General features: G+C 39.1%; 1 protein-coding gene across 3 annotated transcripts in view; it reads right to left on the bottom strand.

Moving 5' to 3' along the window:
- The window catches only part of LOC117429540 (SH2 domain-containing adapter protein F-like), a 76,119-nt gene that overhangs the window by 23,060 nt on the left and 30,735 nt on the right, over window positions 1–22,324 (bottom strand). For all 3 annotated transcript variants that reach the window (XM_034049141.3, XM_058998462.1, XM_034049143.3), the window contains exon 3: window positions 8,029–8,247. In XM_034049141.3, the coding sequence (XP_033905032.1) occupies window positions 8,029–8,247 (219 nt within the window). The remainder of the gene's footprint in view (window positions 1–8,028; window positions 8,248–22,324) is intronic.

The raw sequence follows: 22,324 nt of genomic DNA, 5'->3' as shown, positions 1-22,324 counted from the left end.
TAAGTGGCTGTCACAGCTGAATGCCAAGCCAGATTCAGTTCTGCCTGTGGTAAAGTTTCTTTCCTGACAGGACGAGTGCTTCCAAGATAATAATGCTGCATCCAAATGGTCCGGCATGAAACAGGCAGATTCACACACCTCTGTTTGTCTGCCCAGTCCTAGAATCCCAATCTACTTCAGGCTTTACTTCAGAACTGTACAGCTTCTAATGAGGTATGGCTGACAGGCAGCAGCACTCTTAAGAAAGAGTCTGACAGTGCAGAAGTATGGTATGGGAAACACACACACACACACACACACACATGCATCGCTTCAAAAGAGTGCTGGGACAAATGTGCAAATACTCAAAAAACACTGCTAGAAATGTATTCTGTGGAAACAATATTCATATAACAGATTTTGTAAATGACTGTATCAGAAGGACATCAAGCAAAGGAAACCAAGGCCTAAATGACATCTGAAATGAATAACACACATTCTAATGCACAGAAGTGTTGTTTAATAAGAAATATGAGGGGGTACCCTCACAAAATACTTTGTGTGCAGTAATAATACTAATTATTCTCTTGATTTACAGCTAATATTCAAATAATCATTTACATTAAAAAACCCTGTTTGTTCTAGCGCTACTTCAAAACAAATCTTAGTTCAAGATTTTAAAAACAAGCGGATCAATGCAGGCTACACCACCCTAGATTTCATACTCATTGCTTTTGAAGTAGAAATTAAATAAATAAAATACATCCAAGAGCTATCCAGGCACAGCTCAATAAAGCATTCACATTTAAGAGCTGTATCATCTGTACCACTGACCCCAAAGTCAGTGCAGGTAACAAAGCAGTAAAGCAGGCTGGAACGATCATAGCACAGTGGTTAACCAATCAAACTGCCCGTCGCCACTGTAGGGGGGAAACAGTAAAATAAAAAAGGTAATAAACTGTCAAACTAAATTAACACAACACCCCTTCACACGTTAAAAAATGCAGCAGCCGCTCTAGATTAATTATGAATACATACATGTTTTTTTAGGAGACTGCAAGATACGCAAAATGAATTGTAGTCACATAATAGTGGTTTATAATCCAAGTCAAAATATTTTTAAAAAGTACTTTAATATTTCGAGAGAAAATGAAGCATGGGCTTACACTTGGCTTGCCATTATCTCCCAAGTAACTGAAGTATAGTAAAACTATTTTCATTTAGTGTAAGGATAGCATGTAGGGCCTTTTTTTGTTTTTATTTGTGGGAAGTTCACAAAATGCTATAATAATGTATTCACCTTTTTCAGTGAAGTATTTGTGTTGAAGGATTGGGCTCTTGATTCAAATATAAATTGTGCAACAGGTTTTGCCACTGAAAGCAACGAAGGGCAAAGGATACGGAAAGCAGAAATGAGTTTAAGGGAAAACACATCGAACATTTTCCTTTTTCAAATTAAGCCTATAAAACAAATATTACTGTTTTCATTTTCTTCTGTTCCTAGGATCTACTGGCTTCATGCTGAGCAAATCAGAAAAACTCTTAACACGAATAGGCAGGTGTTAGATGTGATGATATCTTTTCGTTTGCTACCTTTATCTGGCCATAGTTAATCAGACAGGGTACTACTTCAGCTGAAATTAATTAACAAATAGTGGTATCAAAACATGTCTACACCATCCATGGCTGCCATTCAACCCCCCCCCCCCCCCCCCCAAAAAAAATACCCAACATACAGTACTGTGCAAAAGTTTTAGGCAGGTGTGAAAAAATGCTGTAAAGTAAGAATGCTTTCAAAAATAGACATGTTAATAGTTTATATTTATCAATTAACAAAATGCAAAGTGAGTGAACAGAAAATCTACATCAAATCAATATTTGGTGTGACCACCCTTTGCCTTCAAAACAGCATCAATTCTTCTAGGTACACTTTCACACAGTTTTTGAAGGAACATTGGCCCAAACATCTTGGAGAACTAACCACAGTTCTTCTGTGGATTTAGGCAGCCTCAGTTGCTTCTCTCTCTTCATGTAATCCCAGACAGACTCGATGTTGAGATCAGGGCTCTGTGGGGGCCATACCATCACTTCCAGGACTCCTTGTTCTTCTTTACGCTGAAGATAGTTCTTAATGACTTTCGCTGTATGTTTGGGGTCGTTGTCATGCTGCAGAATAAATTTGGGGCCAATCAGATGCCTCCCTGATGGTATTGCATGATGGATAAGTATCTGCCTGTAGTTCTCAGCATTGAGGAGACCATTAATTCTGACCAAATCTCCAACTCCATTTGCAGAAATGCAGCCCCAAACTTGCAAGGAACCTCCACCATGCTTCACTGTTGCCTGCAGACACTCATTCATGTACCGCTCTCCAGCCCTTCGGCGAACAGACTGCCTTCTGATTTGATTTAGATTTTTCTTCTGTTCACTCACTTTGCATTTTGTTAATTGATAAATATAAACTATTAGCATGTCTATTTTTGAAAGCATTCTTGCTTTACATCATTTTTTCACACCTGCCTAAAACTTTTGCACAGTACTGTATATTATACGCATAAATAAAATTAATAAGTGAGGGACCAATACTGTAAATATGAGCCCATATTAAAATCCAACACCTTTACTGTTAGTAACACTACAATACTGCTGTATATATGGCACAGCTACAATTCTCAATTGAATTTAGCATACACTGAGCTACTGTCATCTTGTATCTGAGATGCAAGACCTTTTCAAATGAAAATCGTTTTAAAGAGTCTTGGTTGAGGAGCAGAGAATGGGTGGCGGCTCATTCTCCTGGCAGTAGAGCAGGCAGATTGATGAGCTGATGGATGGCTGGATAGCTGGAGCCCTCAGGGTGCTTGTGAAAGTAAATGCTGTCCACGAGTCTCCTGCCTGGAAGGGGAGGGAGCAAATGCTCTCATACACAATGTGTCTGAGTGCAGATAGGGCATGCGACACACTAATCTAGAGGGCACATTTACACACATGAAAGGGTCTGTCGTGGAGGTTATCAGTGATGGGGAGTTAAACACGCGCCAATCAGGGGGAAAGAATAGATCGCCGTGGGGACAAAGCTAGATTAAAAGTGGCACAAAAAATTTAGATTTTCTTTTATTGTGTTATCAAGGGTCATGCGGGGAATACCGCAGCACAGCACAGGACTTCACATAATGTTACACTATACAAGCATACCATTGCAATTAGTGATCACTTCACATCTGGCCAGAGTTGACGTCACCAGCTGAGCAGAGAAACCAAGGGAAAATGTATTAAGGCCCATGTACGGTTCTCTATTGAATTACTGTCTGGACTGGGTTTGCAAAACATTATGAGGAGCAACAGAATACATTTCTATAGTGTTCCAAACGACATTAAAGGAACTTTCAACACAGGATAAGGCACCCGTTGTAAATCACACAATGTGTTGCGAGTTATGAAGTCCTGCTTACTATGCATCACAAGTGAATATGCTGTAATGGCCTTTAAAAACACCTGACATCACAGCCCTTGTGGTTAATTTAGAAATGTAATCTTGTATCTGCAGCCATTATCTTTAAACAGACATCAGTATCACTGAACTCACACTGTGCATGGTGACATGACTGATTTCAGTTTACAATTTTCTTCAAAAGTTAATAGGAACGAAGTTCATACTTAAAGGGAATATAGTTTATATATATAAAAAAAGTCAGATAGTTTAACAAAAAAAGTTTACCCTTAGTCAGATGCATTGCATTGCTGCTTGGATGCAGTCTGAACATTAAAACACATTTTCAGCCTCGGAACCTTGGAGAACTGGGCGGGGCCAACACAGATTAACTGTGACATATTACCACCACCGTAGAGATAACTATCACCACATCTGAATTAGCTATAGGAAACATGTTCTTCCACATTCATAGTAATTATAGGGCCATATTTTCAAAGCGTGTACTCCACTCTTTAATTAGCTCCTATTGTTTTTAACACAGACAAAATGATGTTAGTGTTACCAAATGAGAAACAAACAGCTTGAGGGTGCTTGGGAGACCTTGTATTATACTGTATGACCGAGTTGTTTGGTTCTAGCTGTGTGCTATTAACAGGTGTTTCTCTCTATTCAAAAAATAAGACAACAAAAATAGCCCATAGTGTGGTGTTTCATGAAAACAAAGTAGAGCTGATTTAAGTTCTCACAGAAATTATATAATGTTAAAAAAGAAAATAAACATTTTACATGGAATAGTAATGTTAAAAAAACATAAGAAGCCGGATTAGAACACATAATCTATGAGTATACCAGTGATTTGTTCTTTTGTGAAATGCCTGGAATTCATATTTCTTTTTCTGATCCTTGCAGTCACGATTTTAATGATCTTAATAAACTTACATAACCGTACTACAGCGGATACAAATAACATGCATCATAATGAAAACTTGGTGCTGCAGTTCCATGTTCAGACAGGTCTCAGGGATAGATCTTCCCTCTCTCTGTGTATTTGTCACGTTATGTATTACAGAATAACAAATCCCTATTTCTTCTGCATACAGAATGGTGCTCCGATGCCTCACTCTAGGGTGGTGTTTCTGCTAATTCCTTTGATTTGTATCATCAATCATTAACGGATCAGCAGTGGGATGTGCAGGTCAAACTGGTACATGAATAATTTACTAGAATACATGTACGTTCCTGGAGTCCTACCAGGAACATGAAACAGCATGGTGCAACCGAGACTGCAGCCATACAAGCGCCTTACAGATCCACTGTGTCAACATAACCCTTTCTATGCGTGCATGACTAGACCACACCTATCAAAGAGCTTTAAATGTTTTAATCCCACAAATATGCTTCCGTCCAAAAGCTTCTTTGAATGGATAGGCTTGTAGCTGCTTTATCAATTTCAGGTACGAGTCAGAAACGTCAGTATGCTGAACTTTATCTGGATGTACATAAGAAAGTTTAAGATAAACAAGTATCTATTTGTCTTTTGTGTGGGCTGTTGCAGGAAGCCCTTGACCCTTTTATATCGTCTTTACTTGAACACCACTTCCTGCTGCCAGGACAAATCACAAATGTTTCAGCTGCCATTCTAATGCAAAAAGTCAGGTATTACATAATTACAGATTGTAGGGTGCTTTACTGATACGAAACAGCAAAATGAAAAGTGTTAAAGTAGTGCAGACAAGGATATTTAGTCATTTTACTTCACATTCTCTATTTTGTAAATCAGCCAGTGTATATAGATGAGTTGAAATCCCCAGCTCTGACATGTGTACTGACACATATTAAAGATTTAATCACGATGTAACCAAATAAAGTAATAGCTTACAAAGCTCAAATAGTTTCCATAGCCTTCCATAGAGACATAATACAGAAGATTCTGGAACTTTCTAATACCTAATGTACAAAATACATCTCCAGATACAGCTACGTGAAAACAATACCTATCCCCTTGTATTTCAGTTACTATTTGCCAGTCTGTTCTAAGTACTTGCAATCACAGCAATGCCAAGACTAACCCTGCATGGCAGGCCGAGGCAGCTTCTGGACACCCTGCAATGGCAGGCTATGCTTAATGGCACCACTCACTGTGATAACCCCAACTGAACATCTGATAATAGGCTCAGTGAGTCATCCTGCTCTTCTTCTGTCACTTTACACCTGTCATTATGCAGAGGTTGTGGGGAAATTACTTACAAAGCTTTTGAGGGGAAGATGGCTTTTCTGTACATAATCACCCATAATTAGGGGTCTACCTAAATCGTGAATTCGTGGAAATTGTGAAATTGAGGGGTCACTGCAAAATTCACCTTTTAGGAGCCAATGCATACCGGACAAGTACAGAGAAAGAAAAAAAAAGAAACCTCATTTAAATGAACTACTGCACAACGCAAGTGACACAAACTACGTATCTTCCTTACGTAGATAGGCTTTTTTTATTCCTTTGCTAAAATCTAGTTTTCAGCATTGGAGGTAAAATAACAGAAATGGAAGACAAAGAAAAAAAAGCAAAGTATATTTCAGCTGATGATCGTGTCAAGATATTTCCCAAAGAAACTATACATGCAGATTGAGGTAATTGTTTTGCACATCTTGTAATGTGTCTTTGGAAAAAATACTATCGCTACTAGCTTCAGAATCACATATTAAAACGAAAGGCTGCTGAACAGAATGTAAAATAAACAGCTTTCAGAAAACAAACTGGAAAATCGACGCAGACAGAAAGTATTCCTGTCGTTTGTATCCAAGTTAAATCAGTACTACGGGTACGATCTAGAACAGCCACCTCGCTTCAAACAACCTGCTGCTTACTTTTTAAACGCAGTTACAATTTTAGACCCCGGCACGTTTTCTTTGAATTGACACGGAACTAATAAAATAAATGATTATATGGGACAAATAATATGACAACAAATGTGCTGCATATATTGCATTTATTAAAGTATGCCAGATGTCCTTGGGTAACTGAGTTTTGGGACTGTTTCTAATCGATTTCCACATCTGTATAACTTGGCAAAGCTTTGCCTTACACTTCCAACCAATTCAGTGGATGCAGAACGTGCAGTCTCAATGTATGGGCAAGTCCACACCAGACAGAGAATGTCGGCAGCAACTGCTGGGGGATGTTGCATGCTTGCCTTTAACAAATGACAGCACACTGGTTTAGTAAGGAAGCAAGTACCATTATTTTTAGGCTTTTATAGTTCTCTGAAATATTGTCTACTTAGGTTTATTTAATGTTTAAACAGGTCCGCGAAATGTCCGCAAAATCCTAATTTTATTACATAACCTACCTGCGAAAAATACGTAAATTTACAGTGATTTAAGTAGACCCCTACCCATAATTGATTATGATGTCCTGATTTTAGACCATTGTTATTAGTGCACGCCTAACAAACAATGGTGTGGTTACTAAATACATTTCTGATGGTCCTTAAAGAGCTTCTTGAAACCGACTAGAACTTTAACACTCAAAATATATGCAAAACTAGATAACAGATAACATAAAACTAGGAATGCATACACCAAATGTCATTACATACGTGATAAAAAACATAAAATGAAGGGAAACACACTCTTCTGCACAGCTGCCTTGGATTGTTTAAAGCGCCTTCAAAAAGCAACACCAGCAAACAAAACATCTGGCTTGCTTTATTATGCATGCATAAGTATATGTTACTATAAGGTCTGATGCAAATTCACAGCATAAAACCTGAAAGAAAAACAGTCACGGTGAAAATGACTGGGTACTGAAATATCAAACCTGTATTGCACATTATAAAAAACGGGCACTTCAGACTGAAACCCTTACTGCTCTGAAGGCTAGAAAAAAAGAAGATATGAGGTGTGCTAGGGCTTGTGAAGCACTGCATGCGATTCTCACTGATAAATATCATGTTTTAATATGGGGATAACTGATCACTTGGAAATCTTAATGGAAACAAGCCATTCAGCAGATTTGTGCACAACATGTAGACGTATATTTTATTACTTAAAATGTGTTGTTAATAGTTTATATGTATTCAATGATATGATTTCCTATTTTGCAATTAATACAGTGTTCAACTGTATCCCTCTGCCCCACCACGATTGCCCCATTGCCTTGCACTGTGATCACACCAAAGTGCAGGGGTTACTTACTGCTTACCTATCTATAGCCTGTCACTGAAATTTAACTCTTTAACGACTGGTTTCTCATACCCCGATTTGCACTTACATTAGGACTACTACATCCATGTATCCTGGAAAACCTGTGAAGCAAACAAATGTACAGTACGCTGTTCCTGGGTCAGTGATTTGGGCTGCAGATTTAAAAATTGGTATTTAGAACTCGGTTGGATCAAAACCTGAACTGCTTATGTCCCATTGAAAATGATATGCAAATCAAATTGGGTTATTATCCTGGTAAAATAAAATATCCCACCACAGTACTGTATGCCATGGGGATGAAAATACATTACAACACATAACACATTATAAAAATAAATTACAGAGAGTCTGTCTACCAGTGATACACACACTGACACAGACAACTACATACTGTGCAGACAGTAGACACCATGTACCTGCAAATGCCTTGGAAATGCGGTCCTTCTTCCACTCCCAGGGCTGGTCGTACTCTTCAGGGGGCCGCTCATCGTCCTGGGGCAGACGGCTCTCCCTGGGGGGGCGGGTCCCTCGCTCTGGGTCCGAGTCGCTCCCGTTCTCCACTGGCTCATAGGGGGTGTCGTAGAGGTGCAGTGGCTTTGTCAGTCCTTCCTTCCCACCTCGCCCCCCACGTATTTCTGAGGACAAAACAAAAACAGGTCAGCAGTCAACAACCATACAATAACATGAGCATGCGTGTCACAGCAGACAGTATGCATGTCTGTACGGCTTTTTGTCTGAGCTGTTCTAAAAAAATAAGATAAAAGGGGCAAAAACCAACTGAATACAGAAGTTATTTTGTAGGTTAGTGTGGCAGGGCAGAAGCCCTACACATGGGGAAATATGTAGTTTTATTGTATATTTTTCGCATTATTTGTTGTAAATTGATTTAATTAACTGTTTAATTGATGTTGCGCTCTGCCGTGGACGATTACCTGTCTGCGTGGAGCAGCAGCTGAAAGCAATGAGCTGTTCCAGCAGGCAGGTGGGCGTGTCTCGGCAGAGCGTTCGTATAAAGACATAGAGATCACTGTGATCGGGGCTGCTGCAAGGCCTGCCGTTTTCACGGCACCTTTGATTTATAGTTTGTTGTATTGTGTTTTATTTTGAGTGTTTGTACAGTCATGTATCGTCCTCTGTGCGCTACCATCGCTGGTAGCGTCACATGACATTATTGTTTACTTTTTGTTTATGTTTATTGATTAAATCCCATTCGCCTGTGTCGGCATATCAACGTCAATCTCTATCTCAGTCTCGTCTGTGTTCTCCTCGGCTACCTGAGGCAAGTATACCAGGACTCTATCACAGTTAGTTAATTCTTCCATTATGGGATCATTGCTATCTAGGCTCTATTGTCAAGCCACTCTCTGGATCCAACTGTAGCTGGTTGCATTGCACGACCCTCTCCCGGTGATCGCAAGACAGATCCAGCCTTTAATTTAGCTACTACAACAACTAAAAAAAAAGACATATGGGACAGATGAATGCACCCACACCTCTTGCTCAGTAGAAAAAAAGTATAAAAAAATATACATATATTTTGAGAAAGCCTTCTCACAAGGAGCAGTGGTACCCCAAATGTTAAACAATTTTTTAGCCATGTAGAACAGACTGAGTCCCTATTACATAAACCTAATCTTAGGAGTCACCTTTGCAGAAACCCATTTTAAACATTGTACATATATTGTATTAAAAGACAATTATCTATGAAGGGTCTTTGTTGAGAACAATTTCAAATGATTAAAATGACTTTCATCCATACAATGTAAATGGATGGAAAATGTTAAATTTAATATGTACATGTTTTTATAATTTGAATCCTGAATCTGCATGTAAATTGTAATTAAATTGATTGGTTGTGTAGTTGATGCTTTGATGTGAAGCCTATTAGGGTAGAGACAACAAGAAACCTGCACTGCATAGCTTTCTCATGCCACTCTTCAACGCTGTTTAAAGCTGCACTCAAAACATCTCAAGGAATTACACATTATAAATGGGTTTTCATCAACTACTTGCATGGCTTTTTTACATTCTCTAAACACAGAGAAGCCATTTCTACAGCAACACAAGCACTTTACGTATAAAACATGAAGATGCCATTTGCACAGTAAGACAAGCATGTTATATAGTACATGAAAGATCAAATATTTAGGACCCATCTACAGTACTGTACAACAAACTGTTTACAAACATTAAACCCACAGTCCTTGAAATGAATGCACTAATTCCCCATGTTTGAAACTCCCCTTTCTTTTCATTCTGAAATGTATTCGATTTATCTTAAATGGCATATACTGTATTACTCAAAGCTCAGCAGAGGCATATGACTACAAAACATAAGAACATAAGAAAATGTACAATTGAGAGAAGGCCATTCAGCCCATCTAAGCTTGTCCGGTTCGTTGTAGCTTATTGATCTCTGAACTTTGTCAAGTTGTGTCTTAAAGGATCCAAGTGATTCTGCCTCAACACCATGACTAGGTAGCCCAATCCATACTCTCCCCACTCTCTGTGTGATGAAGGGTCTCATTCCCTCTGTCCTATGTCTATCTCCAGTGTCCTCTGGTCCTGGTTTCTGTGCTGCACTTAAAGTAACGGTTAGGGTTAACTATGTCAACTGCTTTTAAGATTTCAATCACCCCCGATTCTTCTTTGTTCCAGGCTAAACAGACACAGTCCTTTCAGCCTTACTGCATGGCTCGTCCTTAACTCCTGGGATTAGTCTTCTTTGGACTCTCTCCAGGGCCACAATGTCCCTTTGGTGCTGTGCCACCTTGGCAAAGGGCATCATCAGGCTTTAAATGCACTAGATTCTTCAACAGATATTTCATTTCCTGGCTAATGAAAGAACCTTCAAGTCAACCACCGTTGAACACAGACTTGATTAACAGCATCTAATTACTGCATGAACAACTATTTTTTTTTATGTGCTTGAAAACGTGGAATTCTTCAGGCTTCACACAGCACTGACATTTGTGGGCATGTAAGGATAAGTGCCGAGTACAAATCAAGGCGGTTCTGATGAGATTAATAATAATAATAATAATAATAATAATAATAATAATAATAATAATAATAATAATAATTATTATTATTATTATAGAATTTCTTAGCAGATGCCCTTATCCAGGGCAACTTACAATTGTTTCAAGATATCACATTATTTTTTACATACAATTACATTATTTTTACATACAATTACCCATTTATTGGGTTTTTACTGGAGCAATCTAGGTAAAAGTACCTTGCTCAAGGGTACAGCAGCAGTGTCCCCCACCTGGGATTGAACCCACAACCCTCCGGTCAAGAGTCCAGAGCCCTAACCACTACTCCACACTGCACAGTAAGTACAGTAAAAGAGAAACGTACAGTAAAAGAGAAACGTACTTATTGTCTTCATCACTGGAAAATCACAAAAGACTAATCCATACAATAAGCATGTATTTTTTGCAGGTAATATTATTAGTTTTAGAAAATGTAAATAAAAAAAAAAATTAAAAACTAAACTTAATGTTGCAACAATATCACAGATTACCCCGTGAACAAAATGGTTATTTTTTATTTGATTTCACCAGAAAAATACCAGGGAGGATAATAGAATACGTAATGTTTGTGTTATTTTTGGTATACACTAGGTTTATAACCAGGGGTTCACACAACTGGTACGCATGCAGACCAATAAAGAAAAAATGTGGACTTCCATACTGTTCTTTAAGACGCAAATAACCCTAATGTTATAACAACCCTCATTATAACGAACCTTCAGCTATAGAACCAGGCCCCTGGACCCCAAATAAAAAAAATAAAAAAAACCTAAAAAAGATAATATAAACACACACTGTCAACAAACATCCTGGTCTGTGTGCACGGGATGGCACCTCCACAGTGAAGTCAACTCTTATCTTAATAAAAAGCATGCGCTGTGTAACTGCCTCAAACGAAAATCATTTTATGTTGCAACAAAGCTGGAACCTATATTGATCGTTTTGAAAAAAGGAGTAACGCAGGCATATCGCTGTCGTGAATATAGGTTGTCAAAAAGCACTCTGTTTTTGGCTTGTTCAGCCACCGTGCGGCAAAGCAAAATTGATTAAAGAAAAAACAACTACAAAAAAATTGAGGGAGGATCTGATGAACTTTCCATGTCGGATTGATTTTGAATAAAAGTTTAGTTTCAATTCAGGATTTGTGCTTTTTGTACTGTGTTTTAATTATTTAACAAATAGGATAAAGCAAAGTCAGAATACTGCATACATGAGATGCACAGGTACATCTAATTATAATTTTATTCACACTTCCCATTAACTTACTCCAACATTTTGATTGTCCTTTCGGTAAAACGAACCCCTCGATATAACGAACAAAATACTTGGACCCCAACAGGTTCGTTATAGCGAGGGTGTACTGTATATATCTTAATTTCACTGCGTACCAAAACATTTCACGTGGGAACCCAATGTTAAAAGTTATGTGAACTCCTGTTTATAAATGATCAATAGCACTTTTTTTGTTATTATTATAAGAATATTAAACATATTGTTGTAATATCTGTTCATTCTACCGACTTTGTTTACAATGATGACCACCAAAACTGTTTTGCCTATTTTTTGCAGTGGAAGCGCCTATTTATTCAGGAATACCAAAATATCTAGTTTGAAAGCTGTGGGGTAAAACAAATGATCCACACAATAGCACAGTTATTATTAGTATTTTTTGGATGGTCAGAGCATATTATCAAGGTTGTAGTGTTAATCTTACACCTAACTATAAAAATATGTGTAATCTAGGGAATTGACTGAAGTATGGTACCTGCTACTGAAGAAAATAACATGTAGGGAAACAAAGAAGAAGATGGCAAACAGTGCTCTGAAAGGAAAAGGAAATGGCACTGGCATGGTTCCCTAATTGGCAACATGGCATCTTAAATAAATGAGATTACAGTCCGGGCAGGTCGCTCCCTCACAGTGCTTCTTTTGTATGAAAATTAGTGCCGGGCTGAGAGGGCTCCAGAGTTGAGCCCCACTCATTCTCTCCGCGTGGCTTGTGTAATCAGCATGCTTTGCTCCAGAGTTGAGCCCCACTTATTCTCTCTGCGTTGCTTGTGTAATTTGCCTGCTTTACAGTTGAAGGTGAAAACTCACTTTGCCAGTGCACTCAAGGCAGCATTTTAGCCAGGAATGCTTCAGCAGATTACTGAGCTTGTAACAACCCGCTTGTGTGATCTGACGGTGCCCACGCTTGCGAGTTACGTCTTTTCCGATTTATTTGCTTATTCTAAAGCTTAACTGTTAGCAAATCCCACCCAAAGTGTTTTGCGTTCTGGGAAGTGAGTGGTGTGAGCCTAGAGTAGTTACAGGCCCATCCGTAGCCAATGCTGCAGGGACCACGCAGGTATGGGTCATGTAAAATACACCAAAATAATAATTACATAGCAACATCAGAAAATGTACAAACGAGAAGAGGCCATTCAGCTTGAGTGATGATTTATTTTGCATTTTTTGTTTAAATTGCAAATATAAAACAATGTGTAAAAAGCACACTTTAATCTCCTGCTACTAGCCTTGACAACAGTACTACCCTTCCACAGCCCCAACAAGAAGTTTCTCTCTTTACAAGTATTGTCTGCTTCCTGTGTTTCAGGCAGTTATATCCACCTTCATGAACTAACCTGTATAGCCACAGATTTCAATTTAAGGATTTAAGGAGTGTGAGCTTTTAGCAAAGGACTCCTACTGAAAAGATCTGATATACTATCATTTATGTTTCAGCTTAAGATTTTTCCCCTCCATGATCTTACTTTTAGCTGTGTGTTGATGGTATCTTTGATTTTGCTCTATCCACTAGACCTAGTTGCCTGCTCTCTGCTGGGCCCATTGCACCTCAATTACACCCGAGGGTCTGCAGTGCTTTTTCTAGCTTACAGAAGGATCTGAATCAACAGCCTGAAGACAGCTTGCAATTAGAAATACAAGTGCAGTGTTCACTCTTTGTTAGCTTAAACACACATGGACAATGCGACAGGAGAAAAGAAAAATGGGGGAAAAGGGAGAAAGAAAGGGAAAGAACTATTTTTGCAAAATGTAGTATTACCAAATTCCCCATGTGCCTCTAGACTCTAAAAACACAGTATATGAATAGTGAGATGTTAAAGGTTTACATTACATTTCATTCTTATTAATTCACAAGGACACAGTTGAGGCACACACATTGGCATTTCACAAACAAACCTGCAACCAAAGCTTACTAGTGACAATCTCCAAACAGACTGAAGTGTTATAAACACTAACATTATGGTTATCAGAAGTTGTTGCATCTTGCCCTAATTGGACAATTAGGTATGTTGCAGCTAAATATGTGCAAATTCATAAAGTTTGGTCTCACAAGTGCCTTTATCAAATTCAATGTTGGAGACGTGTATCAGGCTTAAAAACAGGATGTGTCCTTTGAGTACAACGTGAAAACAAGCGAGATGGCACAGATAACATGTTAAGCGTGATGACACGAATATACTTTCTTGGCTAAATCCTCCGTTTTACATACTGTGGCAGTACAGTGTATACTGTACGACTTTAAAACATTCTGATTGTCTATAGAAACATTTTTTTTAATTGCTATGCCTTTTTTCAGCTTTTGGTCAGTCAAATATACAATTTAAGTGATTCCCTGAAAGGGAGTGTGATTTCTAAAATTACATTTTTGTGCTATGTTTGGGAATTACTAAAATCTACAGTATTTTTCCATTTTTAGTAAAAAATACTTTTATAACTTTCACGATTTGTACTGTGATATTAAGGTTACCATGGTATTTTTTGACGGTTATCATACTGTGGATATTTTATACTAGCCCACTCCTACTTTAGATGCTATAAAGCCTAGCTTAACTCAACTAACTTCATACCAAAAGCTAAAACGAATATCAAATAAAAAAGTTTCATTATAATTGATTGTTTTGGGATCTGGAAATTGCGTGTCGGCTCATGCAAATTACCATCTGTATTTCTTGCAATTGCAACACAAATGATTTTACCTGGATTGTCTTGCAAATTCAGGCTCATTAGGAAGCTGTTTATGTAAGATTAATGTGGTACATTCACAATAAGCGAACCTTATATTTTGGACAATTTGTATTTCTATGAAAGTCTCAGGTGATCCTTCAAATCACTCCCTCTACACACAGCAGGGGGTTCCACGATCATCCACAGCAACACGTGTTCTGTTGTGATCGTACAAGATTAAAACCAATGAATATATGTGACAGTATTTGCTGTTTGAAAGCCCTGAAAAATCCCAAGGACGTTCATTTTAACACTTTAAACAACGTATCCTATCCTGGCCTGCGTGGGTACACATTTTAAAAACAAAATAAGACATTAACATACAAATTCTACTAGTTTGTCTAAAATATATAATACATCTTAATCATTTTAGGCTCCTAAAAAATGCTGCATTGTTGGGTGTGAGTTGCTGGGCTTTTTAACCTTTTTTGGTGCACAGACACGAGATGACTGAACCTAAATCTCTATTACAGTGACTTCTTGTGATAATAACTGCTGGCTGATAATGACAGAGCTATCCCTGGGTTACCTATTTGGGGGGGGGGGGGGGGTTGGCACAATTTTACCAAAGGCAGTGGGGTGGAACCCCGGAGATCCCAAGTGTGTCTTGCATCGCTGCACAGATTACCTATTGATCAACTGCAGGGTGAAGGCGGCACTTTTTGACATGCTGTTGATTAATTGGTGCTCAACCTGCCCCCCACATTCCTGCCCAGGTCAATACCCCATTAACAGATTTTTTGCTGTTCCAGATCAATCTGCTGTCCACCCACTCGAGATGGGAGTTCAGCTTCAGCATTAAAATATCACCTGTGGTACCGGTAGATGGAGCAGGTCCAAGTTACCATAAACTAAATTGCACAGCACACCATATTCAGCGGGCAGGGTAAAACATGAACTGTTGGCAAGAGCCTGCAGTTCCATTGCATTCCACGTTTAAAAAGCAGTAAGAAATAATTCAGTGTTTTAGGACCTGGTTGGGTGTTTAGTTGGCTCAAATGAATAAATCAAGGATATAGTTGGAACAAAAAAGTGCCTATCCATGGCCTAGGGCTTGGCAGGGCCAGACAGGTTAGTAGGAAATGGCTACTTCGTCACAACTAGTTTCTGGCACTGTGGATTCTTTTGTCAGATGTGACAAAAGAAACTGCTAAGGTACCCAATGGCAAGATACTATGGAGCGATTGTGCTAACAAGCGACTTGGTTAAAGAAAAATATAAAACCATCGACAGAGCTATATTTCTTTTAAGATTATAAGAACATAAGACAATTTACGAATGAGAGAAGGCCATTCAGCTCATCTATACTTGTCCGGTTCCTTGTAGCTGATTGATCTCAGAACTTTGTCAAGGTGGGTCTTAAAAGGATTCAAGTGATTCTACCTCAACAACATGACCAGGCAGCCCATTCCATACACTCACCACTCTCTGTGTGAAGAATTGTCTCCTTCCTCTGGTTCTGTGCTACCCTTAAAACATTGGTTCGGTGAGAAATTCCATGCCACTCCCCCACCACGTAATAAAACGCAAGTAGAATGGAATTGCATAATACATGTTAAAATCTAAATTGATAAAGCATGTTTCTGTACCTTGTAAGTCTGTGGAATCTTGAAATAAATATCAATGGAAAGTTTAATCAAATTCAGACTAATTGTTCACCATAGTCCAATTAAAATACTTTGACCAACACACTGCGCCAACCAGTCAATCATTTCATTCACAGTTTGAAGCAGTCTTCCACCCCACTGCCTTTGGTAAAACTCAAACCTCTACACACATTTTCTTAGCAACATTGAGAGGGGCACCTTAAATAAGCAACCATACTTTTGTTTAACTAATGTTTCATACACACAAAGCTAATCTCAGCCAGGGATTATTACACCAAATAAACACATACTCAATTCTGAAGAGCACCGTATGCCACGGCCAGACAGTCTGTTATTGTTACGGTTTCCCTCTCCCATTCTCTCAATGTTTTTCACGTTGTTGCCAGTCGAGGTATGACAGCGTGAAGGGCATTGATCAGCTGCTGACACCCTTGGCAAACAGAGAGAGGTCTGGAGGCTGAGTGTGCTTGTCTGTTTGAGAATTTGTTTTAGTGAGACTTTCCTTGGAGATGCCGTGGCACAGTGCAGTTAATGTTGAAAAGTCTTGCCTTTTATCAACCAACACATTTCCATTACATGCAGTATGATTAAAAATGTTATGTTGTGTGACATTAAAGAAGGCAGACATGATTTAAATAAAAGTAGTTTTACGTATACAAGTCATTAAATAAATAGTCTAAAAAAAGCACAATATGAATATTATGATGGACTTATAACTGGATATCAATTTTTTCCATGGCATGAATTTCAGCAAACTTGAGTGAGTGTAATTTAATGGTAATTATTGAGGAGCCAAGTTAATGATGTTTCATATCTTAAGAACTGTTGAATATAATGCATTGCTTTAAAAAGCATCTTTACATGTAGAGAGAGCTCTGCTTCCTATTGAAATGTCATAGCTTGCAGGTTAAATTAACTAATTTAGGACTTCAAGATCCAGAGTTGTACACCACTGTCCTTACCAAGTGTCATCACAATTAGAAAAACAATGACCCAAACAAAAAAATTAGAGAGTGAGAGAGAGTGTGTGAGAGAGAGTGAGAGAGAATACTATGGCCAAATGTTAAATATACACAAACAGACAATATGGTGGATAAACTGAACAGATAAAAATAGCACTGACCATGTTAGATTCTGGGAAGTGTCCAGAACCCCCCCCCCCCACCCCACCCCACATCATATCTTAGAAATGCAACATGGATCAGGTAAAGCACGGCTAGATATAACAAGCTTTTAATCTACTTTGGACTTCTTTGTGCTGTTTTAAATACGGAAATTAAACAAACAATAGTTTATCTGCTCTTGTATCTAAGTCATTTAGGAGATGGGTATACATTCATTCTGTCCATTTGAAATTCTGTCTTCACCGTCCAGGTTTTCCTTTCTCAATGTGTTATTTTTTTTTCAACCCGTCGTTACTGGCATATGGCTTTTACCATCTGTCCCTTTCAGCAATGGGCAACCCTTGTTGCTATGTGATGCTGTCAATAAGCAGGGGGTGTAATGGTTAACTTGGCAGTTGAAATGCTTTCCGGATCCATGCTTCTCAGTGAGAGTTCTGAGCCCCGAAGGCTGGGCTTTCACCCTGGGCAACAGAAAGACAGTGGGAGCTGATACACCAGATGGAACTGTTCACAGACTGATGTGCCTGGCGCTCAGCACAAGAGAAACACCTCTGTGAGTGAGACAGCCCAGGGGATGACTGCATAACCTACTGCACTGAGTGACACTTATCTTGTAAACCCTCGTTGGTATAATTTTTTATTGAGGCATTTTGAAGTTCGGGATGGTTAAGCAATACAGTCCTCCCTCACTACAAGGCTCTCTGTTATAACGCTCCTACAGCATGTCCCTCAATTCCCCATACTAATGATTCATGCAATATTTCTACAGTAAACACAATACTGGTGTTGTTCAAACTATAAACAACTTTTTTTCTGTCTCTCCCTTTTGATACAGTATCTGAACTGAAGAAAAGCTGTGCTGGCACTTTATAACACAGACATCTCATTCAGCATTCGTTTTATAACTAAATAAATATTAGGCATATTACGTGGTTATCTGTCCTAATGTATTTACTTTTTTTGCTGCAAGAGGAGATGCGGCTTTCTCCAGGAGATGAGACACTTCGCTTCTGCCCCACTTCGGCAGCCGAATCTGGGGCAAGCTCATTCCCTTTTCCCCTCTCCTAACCCACTCTCCTCGCACTTGGTTTGCTTGTCTGTCGTTTCGAACTGAACTCGGTTGCAGCCTGGCTATCAAAGTGATAGTAACTCCAGTAAATACGAACAAATGTGCATACCGTAAAGTGATTCTCAAAGAAAAAGATTTGATACCCACACATTATATGGGACTATACAAAAAGTAAAACAGAGAAGATTTCTCAGAAATAGCAAAGAATGCAGCCCAGACCACGACAACAGCAGTGACGTGGACTGAATGAAAGCGGCATAGCAGTTACCGACCAACACCACTGTAAGGTTGATTGAGTGAGGGAGGGCCTGCTAAAGTCTAGTGTGATTACCTGCATTTGAGAAACACCGTCGAAGTGCTTTATTTCTGGTATCAGCAAAGACGAGCTAGTGATGATGCAGGAATCTGAACTTCTTGCCTTAGCGGTTAATGCTAGCTTGGTCAAAACATGGAGAAGAGCAACAGTGGTGCAGGAAAGTATCAAATGCAGACTTGGTGATGATACTCAGCTTACATACAATTAATGGATAGAGACCACCGACTTATTTTGTAAAATTTCTAAATTGGGGGGCTCCCTAGTGACGCATCCAGTAAAGGCGCTCCACGCGGAGTGCAGGATGTGCCCTATAGCCTGGAGATCGCAGGTTCGAATCCAGGCTATGTCACAGCTGACCGTGACCGGGAGTTCCTAGGGGGCGGCACACAATTGGCTGAGCGCTGCCCGGGTAGGGAGGGCTTAGGTCGGCAGGGGAATCCACGGCTCACCGTGCATCAGCAACCCCTGTGGCCGATAGGGCGCCTGTGGTTCTGCAGTGGAGCTGCCAGATCTGTGTTGTCCTCCGGCACTATAGGTCTGGTGGCATTGCTGTGGATCTGCAGTGCGAAAAATGACGGCTTGGCAGGAACACGTTCCGGAGGACGCGTGTTCCAGCCGCCATTTCCCGAGTTGGCGGGGGGGTTGCGAGCGGTGAGCCGAGGATACAAATAATAATTGGGCATACTAAATTGGGGAGAAAACCGGGGTAAAAAATTCCACTGAAAATCTACAGACAACCTCTATTCACCCTTTCAAGTCAATCCTTATTTCACCTGCCAACAGATGTTACCAAGCTACTTAACCCTGGACGGTGACACATTAAACAGTAAAGGTCTACAAAGGATGACTTTGAAGCATACTAATGAGGTTTGTCTACTGTTTTGGGTGCACACGTATAACTGAAGAATAATTTTTTGAAGAATAACACAAAAGGTTTGATATTCATGATTTTTTTATAGGCTGTTAAGGAAGCCAACAACTGTCTAGATTAGAATAGTTTACGAATAACAAACTGTATTTGTATTAAATTACGAAGATGAGGCCATTGGGCTCATCCAAGCTTATCCGGTTCCTAGTAGCTGATTGATCTCAGAACTTTGCCAAGTTAGTTCTTAAAGGATCTACCTCAACAACATGACTAGGCCCATCCATACCCTCACCACTCTGTGTGAAGAAGTGTCTTCCTTCGGCCCGGAGTTTATCTCCACTTAATTTCCAATTGTGCCCTCTGGTCCTGGTCTCTGTGCTGCATTTAAAGTATTGGTTCTAATTCATCTTTGTTAAGGCTAAACAGATTCAGTTCTTTCAGCTTATCTTTATAGCTTAGTCCTCGAAGCCCTAGGATTAGTTTGGCTGCTTTTCTTTGGACTCTCTCCAGGGCCGCAATGTCCCTTTGGTGCTGTGGAGACCAGAATTGGACACAGTATTCATGATACATATGGTAAACCTATATTTTAAAAACATGAACTATATATTTACATGTATTAAACATGTTTAATCTTTAATTGGTGGCATAGGTTTCAAAGCACTGAAAATGACCTATTTCTGAAAGAACACATCAGTTGTGATGGGAAAGCATTTGTACAAGGATGACTTGGCAGTGAAGTACAGTTTTTGCCAATAGAGGTGACTTGGTAAAATACAGTAACTGTGTTGACTAACTTCACTTTACCACTACACTTCTAAGGCAAACTTTGGCTCTCTGCCTCGCTCTCTGTATGCCAAAAGAATTCAGTGGCAGATTCATGGCCTTCAGGCTTTGAATTCATAAGTATCAAAGTGAAAACACTTTAAGAGACAGCAAGATATGTTCGCACTTAAAACAAGACATGACAATTCAGATGGGCTATCCCGGATCAAAAACACCACAGTTTTTAAAAAGGAAAAAAAAAAAAGTGTGATGGCAATTCAGTTTTCTGAAGCCATTTGAAAACAAAAAGCTTTTAAATATAAAACGTTTTTACTCTTCAGGCTTCAGAAAAGCTTTTCGACAGCAGATTTATTATAAAACGTTTGATGTTTAGAAGCAAAGACAGGAAAAAAGGCTTTCCCACACCACAGCTCCTGATGTGGTTTCCAGTATGTCTAAGCAGCTTGCCTGGCGGTTGTTGGCAGCAGCAAACATCTTTTGGGGGATGGGGGGCGCTGCGTGAACTGTCAAAACCTGAAACTCTCAGTGTTGGCATTAGTCTCTTAACTGGACTGCTAAATGTATCACCCAAAACAAAAAATAAAAAAACACCACCCTTTGCCTTAAGTCTTCATCTATTTGCACATTCAGTTCGTACAATACTAAACAAATATATTTCTATTCATTTCTGAAACCCAAAATCCGCACTCCGCTGTAAATTACCCTATTTGAATTAAGGGCACTTTCACACCTAGCTCACTTGCAAGTGATTCAAATCATGGTTAACTTGCAAACATTTTTTTTTTCTTCAGGTTTGCTTCAGTTCGTTTCCCACCAGAGAAATTCAAGCAAACTTGAGTTTACTGTAAAAGTGAATTCAAATTTGCTTGTTTGGTTCACTTGCAGCTTCATTAAGGTCATTGGATGACGCTACAGAAACTATTGGTTTCACATTGCGCTTTTCCAAATGCACTTGGCTCTCTTGCCGATTACTAGAGTGGAAGTTCTCTCTGGGAAAAACGTTTTCCATCATGCCCAACATAGAGAATACTTCACGTGCTGTGCTGCTGCTGCCTGTGTTCTTCTGGTTTATTTGGTGCTTAGAACATCAAATCATTGCCGTAAAAACACTTTTTTTGAGGAAATGCGTGAGCGACATCTGGTGTTAAGAAGATGTTTCAAGCAAAGACAGATATTGATAATAATAAATTCATTTGCAACATAAATGGATGCTGCACTGAATTTATATTAAAAAAAATAAATAAAAATAAAAATAAAAAAAGCATTAAATACATATAAATCCAAACAAAAGAGGGTCTACGTAACAAGATTTTTGGAGTATTTGTAAGCTGATTTGTAGTACAAAATAATCTTGAAGTAGGACAGTTTCTACCATTAATAAGGTTGATTTACCCACTGTCCGATATTGCTCCCAACAAAGACGATGCTTTTCACTTCAGTTCATTCATGGCAGAATACAAGGATGTAGCTTCTAGGCTTGCAAGCTATTGACCAAGATCCCTTGTTTAAGGTACTGTATGAATAATTCAGTTGTGCTTTTTACAATACATGTTAAATAACCTACAACAGTGTTAAAATACAGCCTGCCAAACAGCACTAGGAAATCCAGCATACATAACGGTAATTTAAATGCAGTCATGGACTGAAATCAGTGTAGCTCAGCCTCTGCTCCAAGAGCTGCTTTTATTAATTTGAGCTATAGTACTAATCTATAACTTCTCCTGCCATTCGGCTGCTGCTAATTTCACACCCTGGTAAAGTACCAATTAACTGTGTAATAGGCTCTAAATACAGAAAGTGCTTCAGCACTACTGTTCAATGCCATAAAAATGAACATTTCTCTCTCACAGCTTTTCAGTAACAGGGAGGCATGGAAACATGCTAGAATATACT

This window comes from Acipenser ruthenus, chromosome 24 (assembly GCF_902713425.1).
Source record: "Acipenser ruthenus chromosome 24, fAciRut3.2 maternal haplotype, whole genome shotgun sequence".
Taxonomy (NCBI): Eukaryota; Metazoa; Chordata; class Actinopteri; order Acipenseriformes; family Acipenseridae; genus Acipenser; species Acipenser ruthenus.
This window is presented reverse-complemented; position numbering and strand designations above follow the sequence as displayed.